The sequence below is a fragment of the Rattus rattus genome, chromosome X (genome assembly GCF_011064425.1).
Source record: "Rattus rattus isolate New Zealand chromosome X, Rrattus_CSIRO_v1, whole genome shotgun sequence".
In the NCBI taxonomy this organism is placed as follows: Eukaryota; Metazoa; Chordata; class Mammalia; order Rodentia; family Muridae; genus Rattus; species Rattus rattus.
Genome location: NC_046172.1, coordinates 59,978,871 through 59,990,107, shown reverse-complemented (window position 1 = coordinate 59,990,107; position 11,237 = coordinate 59,978,871). Strand labels below are relative to the sequence as shown.

The 11,237-nt window shown below is 45.6% G+C and overlaps 1 protein-coding gene across 1 annotated transcript; it reads left to right on the top strand.

Annotated features, from left to right (window-relative positions):
• The first annotated feature begins 5,612 nt into the window (after positions 1-5,612).
• Rps4x (ribosomal protein S4 X-linked) lies at positions 5,613-10,063 on the top strand. Its single transcript, XM_032889815.1, has 7 exons — positions 5,613-5,673; positions 6,562-6,639; positions 6,947-7,127; positions 7,503-7,600; positions 8,382-8,553; positions 9,314-9,471; positions 9,868-10,063. Exons 1-7 carry the CDS (start codon positions 5,671-5,673, stop codon positions 9,967-9,969), a joined length of 792 nt encoding a protein of 263 aa, XP_032745706.1. The 5' UTR covers positions 5,613-5,670; the 3' UTR covers positions 9,970-10,063.
• The last annotated feature ends 1,174 nt before the right edge of the window (positions 10,064-11,237 follow it).

Here is an 11,237-nt window from a genome sequence, read left to right as displayed (position 1 = left end):
TTGACAAGCTGTGGTATAAAAACAAATAAACCAACAGCCCAGGAGGCAAGAGCTCAGGCTGTCCATCTCCCTAACACTTCTAAGGGGCCGTGTGATCTGGAACTAGAGTTCAGCTCTGGCCAGCCATTCCTCCTGTACTCTCTAAGTGGATATCCTTCAGTTGTCCCTCACTCCCAAGATCAGATCAACTCCTGCCTCCTACCTTCTCTCTCTCCCTCTCCCCGTCTCCCCCTCTCCCTCTCTTCTCCCTCTCTCTTCTTGAGCCAGGTCTCACACAATCCACACTGGCTTTGAATTTGTTAAGCAGACAAGGATAACTTTGAACTCTTTATCCTCCTCCTTCTGCCTCCCAAGTGCTGAAATCACAGGCGTGGTCCACCACCTTTGACCTTTCTCCTAGAATCCCATTAGCAGCACTGGTCTCTTCAGTGATCCCAAGCCTAAAAATCATACAAACCTTCATTGTCTTGCCCCCTCCATTTTCTTTCTAGCCATCTCTTCAGTCAACTGTGCCTGGTTATTTTGTTTATTTCTTGCCACTGGGTCTCACATATAGCCCAGGCTGGCCTCAAACTGGCAATCCTCCTGCCTGCCTCAGCCTGCTAACTGCCGGGATCAGAAGTGTGTGGCATCATGCCCAACTTAATCACTCTTTTCCAATAATTAGTTCTAACATAATTTACTAGAGATGTTGCCTTAGCTTTAAACAAAGAAGACTCCTCCCTCCTACTTAACACAACCTAGGGAGCAGAGCTAGGCAATTCTTTTTCTTTTACTCCTTTGCAGATTATTAATGGGTAAAGAGAATGCAGAGACAGATTTGTAAAATGGAACCTCTTGAGTCAGGAGCTCAGGCACATTGTGGGAGGAATGGTGTAGTAGAATGGCAAGATGAGAAGGCTGTTGATGAAATTTATTCATTCAGCAACTATTTGCCAAGTGCGGGATGAGGTGCCAAGTTCTCCGTTAGTGGTGAAAGGCCAGCTGTCCTGCATGAGTTAGGACAGCTCCGTCGTGGGGGTGTTCTGCTTAGTAAGACAGCAGACAAGTCAATCACTCCTTCCTGCCTGCTGAACTAAGTGCTGGAGCCAAGCTTTGGAGCAAGGAGAACGTGGTATTAACCACTGATTGAAAAATAGGAAATTGAGAGAGAAAAGGAAAGGCGAGGAGGGGAGAGGAGGAGAGGAGAGGGGAGAGGAGAGGAGCGGACGGGAGGGGAGGGGAGGGGAAGAGGAGAGGAACATGACTGCTCCTACGTATGGTAGAGGAGAAAGTTCCTTATACACTTGTGAGTGGACACAGCCAGAGGCAGAAACATCTGGGGGAGCCCAGAGTAAACAAGACTGAGCTGGGTGATGTGGGGAGATGGGGGAGGGGAAGGAAGAGGGGAGAGCAGGGAAACCAGGTGCAGCAGCCAGGAGGCCCAAAGGTACAAAGAGAGCCTGTAACCAAAATGTCTGGATTCTGTAAGGAATGGCAGCCTAGGCCCCTGAGCTGCAGAATTCAGGTAGTGGGTAGGGTATGAGCCAGAGGGCCCTAAACAGGTAGGGGCTGAGGGTTGCTAGCTTCCGCTTTATGTTAAACAGGCACCTTAGTCCTGGCTTGAGGCCAAACAATGTTGGAGGAGGACCCAAAGGGCCTAGCAGCTTCCATAACCCCAGGGAGCCTAGCTGTAGGCGTCTCTAGAGCTGGGGAGTGGAATTAGGTAGTACCATGAAGAGGACTGGACTGTTCAGGGCAGTTCTAAGCTGAGAATCATGGGGTCCGAGGACAGTCTGGAAAGAGCCAACCTCAGAGGGCGGGCGGGCGGTGCCGCCTTAATCCCAGCACTTGGGAGGCAGAGGCAGGTGGAACTCTGGACCTCAAGGCCAGTCTGATCTACAGAGTGAGTTCCAGGACAGCCAACACTACCTGGGAGAAACCCTGTCTCAAAAAACAATAGGAAAGAAAGAAGTAAAAAAGAGTTAGCCTCAAGAGTGGATCTTTCATTATTGAAATGTGAAACTGCTCTCTCTCTCTCTCTCTCTCTCTCTCTCTCTCTCTCTCTCTCTCTCTCTCACACACACACACACACACACACACACACACACACACACACACACACACACCTCCCAGGGTAATGGAACCTGGTGGAAAGAGGAGGGAATTTAAGAGCCAGAGGATGGGAGCCAGAGGATGGGAAGGAGTGCTCGACATGACTTGGCCAGTATGTTCTTGAATTCAGCAGCAGCTGTGGTTTTCTGCATAAGACCTGTGAAAGATCCAGTCCTTAGCGTTCCAGCATGGAATGGGGGCACTGCAGAGCTAATAGCTACCTAAGAGTCTTTTCTTTTTGTAAAATGATTTATTAATTTTATGTATATGAGTACACTGTAGCTGTCTTCAGACACACCAGAAGAGGGCATCAGATCCCACTACAGATGGTTGAGAGCCACCATGTGGTTGCTGGGATTTGAACTCAGGACCTCTGGAAGAGCAGTCAGTGCTCTTAACCAGTGAACCATCTCTCCAGCCCCAAAGAGTCATTTTTCTTCAGGAATGTAGTCACTGTTAAGTTGCCCGTGACCCAGGAAATAAACCCACACCCATGCACATGCAAGTAAAATTTAACTTCAAACAACCAAACTTAGTTGCTTGGGTTTTGTGGGGTGGGGTTGCTTTTGGGATAGGGGGATCCCACTTTCTAGCCCTGCATCACTACACTCCACTACTTCCGTGAGTTATTTAAAAAGAGAAAGAGAAAGTCAAGTGTGGTGGAGCGTGCTCTTTAACTCTAGCACTCCAGAAGGAGATGCAAACAGATTCTGTGAATCCTAATGAATTCCAGGCCAGTCGGGGCTATAGAGTGAGACCCAGTCTCAGAACAAAACGAAACAAAACAACAACAAAAATACAAGTACAAAGGGGGCATATTGGGAAGAAGGGTCTCAGAGGGCATAGGAGGTGGGTAACAAAGGGGTAATGGGAGTGTGTGAATACAACCAAAATACATCTCTTAGACACACACACACACACACACACACACACACACACACACAGGAAACTGTCAAAATCAATACAATATTATTTCTTTTTAAATAAAATAAAGGGGCTGGAGAAATGTTAAGAGTACTTGTTCTTGTAGAGGGCCTGAGTTCAACTCCCAGCATCCACCTGGCAGTTCATAACTATGCTTAACTCTAGTTCCACAGGATCCAAGGTCCTCTTCTGACCTCTGGGGACAGCTGACGTGCAAGTGTGGTGCACAGACTACATGACTGACAGCAAACAGTCCTACACAAACAATAAGATAAAGAAGACTAGGGATTGGGGATTTAGCTCAGCTTGCTTGGCAAGTGCAAGGCCCTGGGTTCTGTCCTCAGCTCCAAAAAAAAAAAAAAAAAAAAAAAGATAAAGAAGACTAAAAAATAAATTAATTGAATTAAAAGCTAATCACAAAGAAGTAAAGCATAGTGCTTAACAGTACCTGGGAAGGACTGAAAGCAGATGGTGAACGGACGGACAGTGTGGTAGTGATGGTTGAAACTATTTGGTTGAATGCTTCAAAATAGGTAGTAGAGAGGGTACTGAATGCTTCCAATACAAAGACCTTCTAAAGATGTGAAGATGTGACAACTGCTCTGAGCTGATTATTATACATTATATACATGCGTAAACATGCAATACCATGCCCCATAAATCTGTACAATTGCTATATAGCAATTAAAATAAAGCTACAGGCTGGCCACGGTGGCTTACGCCCATCACTCCAGTGTTTGGTTTCAGAGCCTGGGACAAGGGGCTGAGGTGCATATTTTACATATCAAAGCAGACCTGGCCTCCAGGTTCTCCCAGCATCCCTCAGTCCCTATCCGGTGTACCCTGCCCCCAACCCTGAACTTTCCAGTTCAGGGGCTGAGCTGCCTTTCCTGCAGAGCCTCTTCCCTATATAATCCAGACATTTTCATTTTTATCTCTCTCTCCTCTCTCTTCCTCCTTCCTCTCTCTTCTTTCCCTCTTCTTCTCTGCATTTGCTCTCTCTCTCTCTCTCTCTCTCTCTCTCTCTCTCTCCCCTCCCCTCTCCCCCCCATTTCCCTCCCCCTCCCCCTGTCTTCCTCCTCTCCTCCCCCCTCTCTTCCCTCTCCCCTCCCCCTCTCTTCCCTCTCCCTTCCCCCTCTCTTCCTCCTCCCCTCCCCTCTCTTCTCTCCCTTGTCTTTCCCCTCCCCCTCTCTCTCCCTTTCCTCTTTCTTCCCTAGCCCCTCTCTCTCCTTTCCAAGGTGGCTTCCCTGGCCTCGATCCTTGGGCCGGTGAGCTTGCCGGAGAGCATCTTTCCAATAAACCTACATTTAATACAATCTAATCTGGCTTAAATTGGCTCATCTCACCTGTGGAGCCAGCACTTGGGAAGATGAGGCTGAAGGATCTCAAGCTGGAGATCAGCCTAGCCTATCTAGAAGATCCTGTCTCAAAAGTTAAAAATAAAGACATAATCTGTTTGCTTGTACTTTTGGGCACTTAGAAGACTGAGGTAGGATTGCTTGGGTCCCAAAGTTAAAAGTTAGCCTGAGAGAGAATTTGTTTCCAAACCAACAACAACCAAAAAAAAAAAAAAAAATGTACCAACTATATAAATTGCAGCGGTGCATGCCTGTACACCCAACTCTCAGCAGGTTGTAGCAGAAAAATTATGAATCTGAGACTAGCCTGGGTTACATAATGAGGCTCTGTCTCAAGATATGTGTATTTCAAGATTTATGTATATTTCATATACATCATATACATACATACATGAAAAAGTGACTCCTTCCTTAGCAGCCACTAGTGCCAATAAATCATATATAATTATACAACTGCACACATACATATGAGAAAGAGGAGGAGGTAGAAGAGAAAAGGAGAGACAGAAAAACTCCCCCTTCATAACAGTTTGAAGGGATTGGATCTTTGCGGTTTACAGTAGGCAGAGTTCGTCGACCTGCCGGAGGCCACAGATAACTGAGAGGCTCTGTTCCTTCAAATGGTGAATGAAGGACAGCTTCAAAGTAGGAAAGTAGAATAGCTCGGTCTATGTACTGGCTAGGTAAAACCAGATGTTCTTGAATGTTCCCTCTCTTCCCCTTACAGTACAATCAATGCCAAGTGCGTTGTACAGGAATGGATGCACAGGGTGCCAGGTTCAAGCAGAGATCCTACCCTCTCACCCTGGATGGCCCAGTGCCTCAGCAATCTGCACAAAAGCAAGAAAGAGAAACGTGACTTTGTCCATACCTATCTCTTAGTATGGGGCTGGCGGATTGGCTCCCTAACTCTGGAAGATTAGAGAAACTATGTATAAGAAAAGTATCGAGTATTAAAATGTATCTTCTTATCACTCAACCATCTGTAAATTTCTCCTTGCAGGCAGCTATCTGGTGCGTCTGGTCTGGACCTCCCCAGCACTCACCACTCAGCACATAGAAGAAGAAGAAGGACTGAGGAAAAACCGCAAGAACTTTTGGGAGATTCTCTCAGCCTCAGTTTCCCAGCTTAGGATCTCTGACCTCCCACCAGTAGATGGCAAGAGAGAGTCCCCGCCCGCTGTGAAAGGCTGCGACTGGGCGGAGCAACCCAGGCTCCAGCGCGCGCAGCCTCCGACCCTAATTTCTTCGTTCGCCGGAAGAAGGCGAGTCTCTTTCCGTTCCCAGCGCAGCCATGGTAAGGCAGGGGTACAGCGAGCTCTTGGGTTGCATCGGCTTCCATCCTCCCTGATCGGTGTTGCCCGGGGTATCAAGGCTCCCGCGGTCGACTACAGGGTGGAGGAGAAAGCAGTGCTGCTGCAGACTGGCAGAGATGGGCTTGGTGACAAGGGAGATTACCGGCCTGAGCGAGGTGGAAGTCTGCCGCAGAGGCTAGGCCTTGGGCTCGATCACACGTCCCCTTGCCCTGGGAGAAGTGCTTTTCCACCGGGCAGGAGATTCGAGGAGCAGGGAGTGCCGAATGAAGCCTTGGGCAGGTGGGAGCAGGGTCTGCTTGAAGAACGGCTCTTGATTGTCCATTTGCCTTTTTTGGCACTGACTTTATATTGTATAGAGGGTAAAAGTACGAAGCATTTCAAAAAGCTTCCTTCCGCCTTCGAATATGAAACATGGTATCAACCCTTTAGTATACAAAGGAGCAGAACACATGGTGGTGCAGAAGTTAAGAGTTAATTTACCGGAAACTATATCCAGATGGCTGTGTACTAGTATTATAGTTGAGATAAGCCATTTTCTGGTGCTGTCTGCCTGTGTGTCTAAGGTCGAGTCGCTGGATAACTCACAAGCGTGCCGTAGGAAGAACCTAATTTTTGTGAGCAGGCAAACTTTTTTAAAACATAATGGGGACATCTGGCGTAACTAAAAATTGGAATCGCTAAGGTGCGAACAGTAGGTATAGCCTGTTAATGCTTTATCTGCCTTTGCTACATTTTACTGGGATCCCATACTTTCAATTTTGACCAGGAAGATTCAAAAGTTAGTTCATTGAAAAGTTTACACAGGCTTTGCTTGAAAGACCCGGAACAATGTAGCAATGCAACAATGATTCTTTTAAAACTTCCTTCAGGCTCGTGGTCCCAAGAAACATCTGAAGCGCGTAGCGGCTCCAAAACACTGGATGCTGGATAAGCTGACTGGAGTGTTTGTGAGTATTGTGTGAAATGTATACCTTTAACAAACTTATTCGTGGAGCTGAATGGAGAGAATCTTTGTCTTAAAGACCTGTGTCCTGCCTCGATTTTGATACATCTGTTTGATTTACACCATGTGTTACACAGTAAACTGATGTGGACACAAACTCCGGTCTCAAAGTAGCAGACCTCACCTCATCCTTTGGGGGACAAAACATTGAGGAATCTTAAATTTCTACCACACACACCCCTTTCTATGGAAATAACTCAAGTTTTGGTGCAGTGATTTTCCTAAAATGACAATTTTAAAACTTTTTACAGGCTCCTCGTCCATCCACTGGTCCACACAAGCTGAGGGAATGCCTTCCTCTGATCATTTTCCTAAGGAACAGACTTAAGTATGCCCTGACTGGAGATGAAGTAAAAAAGATTTGCATGCAGCGATTCATTAAGATTGATGGGAAAGTCAGGACCGATATAACCTACCCTGCTGGGTTTATGGGTGAGTGAGTAGGGGACCTGGTAGTGGCCACCAGCCCTTAACTCCTTCAACATGGCAGGAGATTAGGAAAATGCCAGGCTTTCCTGATCATCTTCACCCCCACCCTGCCATGGTGATTTAGAGAGGTTTGGCTATTTGGGCTTTTGATCCTTTTTATTTGAATTTCTTTACTTGCAAATCTCTCACATGCAAACCTATTGGATCAGGAGTAGAGGAAATTCAGACTTGGTATTTTTACTTAAACACTGTGGGGATAGCTTCTGAAACCCAAATTCCCATTTAAGGTTTATGTAGAGTCGTGGTAAAAATGCCCCCCGACCCAGCCCAATGTGGTGTAGTAAGGGTTACTGGGGTAACTTTATTCTTTGATATCAGATGTCATCAGCATTGACAAGACTGGAGAGAACTTCCGTCTGATCTATGACACCAAGGGTCGCTTTGCTGTCCATCGAATTACACCTGAGGAGGCCAAGGTTAGTGTGGCAAGCAGACTAGGTATTTTTCTCTAAAATTAGTTTCTCTGGTAGAGTGTGTCAGCAGATTCGGTTAGAATTGTGTGCCTAGAAATGAGCTCAGTGAGGGCCTGTTGCATGGTTTAACTTACCCTGGTGCTGGGTACTCAACCCTGTTTCTCACATGGTGAGCACATGCTTGGTCTGACCTACACCCCCAGCTCCCAGTCTCTGTAAGGTCTTGCTGGATATCTTAGGATGGAGCTTTTTTGTGGCTGCTAGAGCAGTGCCTTTTGAAGTATTCCATGGAACATAAAGGAGTTGGCTGAATCTAGTTGGCATGTTGCCATGTCTCCATTTGTGGGTCTACCTTTATTTACTTTGGGTGGGTTAGACGTATTGATACAGGAAATGGATAGATAATCTTTAGGGCATTGTTTTAATTACTCTCTTCGCTTAGTTCAGTTTAGGTGGCTTTTTACATAGGTTTAGGGCTTGTTGAATTAATGGCTGTTAATGAAGGTTAATTCAATTGATGGTATGGCTTCTGGTTTCCTTACGTGCTGTCCTGTTGTCAGCAGGCTGAAGGGCATGTCCAGTAGCTGCTAGAAATTTAAGCATATCAAGTAGTACACCGAATTGAAATGTTTGATGGAATAATTGATAAGAGAAACTGCTAATTGCTGTTCAGACCAGAATGCACAAAATTTGGTGATTTTTGAAGCTAGGTACTTGACCCAAAAACTGTAATAAGGTATATATGAGTTGAGATTAAATGTATTTAACCCTTTTATACTTCTAGTACAAGTTGTGCAAAGTAAGAAAGATCTTTGTGGGCACAAAAGGAATCCCACATCTGGTGACCCATGATGCCCGTACTATTCGATACCCTGATCCCCTCATCAAGGTGAATGACACCATTCAGATTGATTTGGAAACAGGCAAGATAACTGACTTCATCAAGTTCGACACTGGTAAGCAGCATCTGTCTCCTTGGGTGGCTTGTAAGACCAGGTGTAAGTTTCTGTTGGTTGTCTGGGGGTTTTCCCTAATGTACATTTACTTGAGCATTATGGATCGCTTGAGGCTTGGGTGAAGGTTCTTTTGGGAAATTGCTTCACTTTTTTTTTTGGTTTAAGTGCTTAGAATTGTCTTGGTGGCAGAAGAGAGGTGTGAAAGCCACCTATTAGTGTAGAACTATTACCAGCTGATCAAGCTAGAGGTTGACCACCCGGCTCATCAACTCAGGTGGGATTCTCTAAGAATAAAAAGGAGGACTCGAAGTGCAACTCTTAAGTACCTTCGTGATGTGCTTGGTCCCGGGTTCAATCCTGAGTACAACAAAACATAGGCACCCATTCTTGGGCTAATTGTGATGTAACCATCTTTAGTGCCAACATGATCCTGGGATATGGCAATGTTAATCAAACTGCCTTGGGATTCGAGGTAATCCAGGCAAGAGATAGTCAGGACTTGAAGTTCCTCGTATAGTTAGACAACATAGTTTATATTAGCCGTAATTGGGGGTTAGAGCAAATCTTGAAGCTATAGGTCTGTAGGAATTAGGCTAGGGGGAAGGGCTAGGTTGACTTGACTTTGGTTTGGGGTACCAGTTGCACTGCTGGTGATTGAACCTGGGACTTGTACAAGTTCAGCAAACACTACCGTGAGCTTGTTACATAGGTGGTGGTTGTAGTGTGCTGTGCTTGAAGCAGATTGTTTCTTCTCGCCTAGGGAACCTGTGTATGGTGACTGGAGGTGCTAACTTGGGGAGAATTGGTGTAATCACCAATAGGGAGAGACATCCTGGCTCTTTTGATGTGGTTCATGTGAAAGATGCCAATGGCAACAGCTTTGCCACTCGTCTTTCCAACATTTTTGTTATTGGCAAGGTAAGTCTGAATCTCCCTTCCTAGCAGTCTATGGAAACATGAAGAGTAGACAGTGCTGGGCCTCTTTGGTGTCAGTAGAACCAAGGAGCCATATCAATCAGTTTGATTCATGGACAGTGCTAGTAATGGAATAAATCTTCCTTTCATAGTTTGTGGGTATTTTTCTTAGAAATAGATTAGATTATCATTGGGTGCTGTGTCAGTGTGCCAACTAACATAGTAAGCTCTGGTGGTGTTGAGTATGAAGTGTATTGGTATTTACAGATGTGACTAGAATAGCCACAGCAACCACAGCTGGTGAGAAGTGTAGGATGAGTCTCAGGACCAACTGCCCAGTAAATAGATGACAGTTGTGCCCTGTGGTGACCTGCTAATGGAGTTTTCATTCTTTTTCAGGGCAACAAACCGTGGATTTCTCTTCCCCGAGGAAAAGGAATCCGCCTCACCATTGCTGAAGAGAGAGACAAGAGGCTAGCAGCCAAACAGAGCAGTGGGTGAAATGGTCTCTAGGAGACATGCTGGAGGAGTATTTGTACTCAACACAACAAGCCTTTCTAAGCAACATGCTAGATTAAACAGCATGATGAAATCACTTGTGGTTTTATGTTGCTTTTTTTCAAACATAATTTGTTGGTGTTTTATAACATAATAGATCTTCTAGTGCCTAGCAAGTCCTGGATGTTACTAATGAGTTTGGCTGGGCGAGTCAGTCTTCTAGCCATGCCCATGCAACTTTGAAATATTGATGTTCTAACCCAGGGCTTTGGTATATACCTAGATAAGAAATCTATCACTAAGATTATTCTTTAAGTGGACTGACTGTATAGTCCTGGCTAGTGTAGAACATCTAAGGAGTGATCCTGTATTTAGAATGCTATGAGCTAACCTAGCCTCTTAGGAAAAGACAGTCATACTATTCCCAATTGGTAGGGTCATGTCACCTACCACCCCCTCTCAAACCTATGTAGAGTGAATATACAGTGTCTTGAATATTAAAAAAAAAAAATAGTTTTTCCCCAGAGGCAGTGGTATAGGGCTAGGTGGCCTGTCTCAACTGATAGTTTTTGTTCATCTCTAGGCCTGCTCTTAAGTTTTATCAGTCTCTGGGGAGCCTTCTGGCTTAGTTTCTAAAATCTTAAGCATGTGCCAGCAATGAGGCTGACAAATAGCCCTGAGATAAGACAGATCAAAATAAACAAGCTTATCGGGTGTGGTTTATGTCCCTGCCCCAGCAGCAGGATGGGCTTTGTACCCGTCAGCAGTAGGATTTAAGAAGCAGCTGGCGTGTTTACTAGGCAGCAGTATAGTTTTTGTTTTCAAGATAGGCTTTCTCCGTGTAGCCTTGGCTGTCTCGCAGCTCTATAGGCAAGCTGGCCTCAAACTCAGATCCCATCTGCTTCTGTCTATTAAGCTCTAATGTTAGGAAATGGGTGTGGAAATAAGGCTAGCCATGTGCTGGTGATGAGTAACAGAGCTCCTGACTCCTGATAGGAGAGGGAGAGACAAAAAGAGCCTTAACTGCTTCTATTCATAACTCCCTGCAGCCCTCCAGCTGCACGCGATCTTGGGAAGCTCCATGATGGAGCTTCCATAGGTTGCCTTTTATGATGGGGTGGGACTTGAGGGGATGCAGATGTTAAGTAACCTCTCACCTGCGTATGCTCTCTAACAACACAGTACCGGTCCACCTAGGCTACACTTTGGGTGGAGGGATCCTTAACATTGGTCTGTCTGGTTATTGACCTATCCCAGGTAAAAAGATGTTT

Bases quoted from the DNA above. Each gene is read 5' to 3' on its own strand.
- Rps4x (XM_032889815.1), top strand. The intron at 8,554-9,313 runs GTAAGCAGCATC...CTTCTCGCCTAG, and splicing joins CTTCATCAAGTTCGACACTG to GGAACCTGTGTATGGTGACT. The intron at 9,472-9,867 runs GTAAGTCTGAAT...ATTCTTTTTCAG, and splicing joins ACATTTTTGTTATTGGCAAG to GGCAACAAACCGTGGATTTC.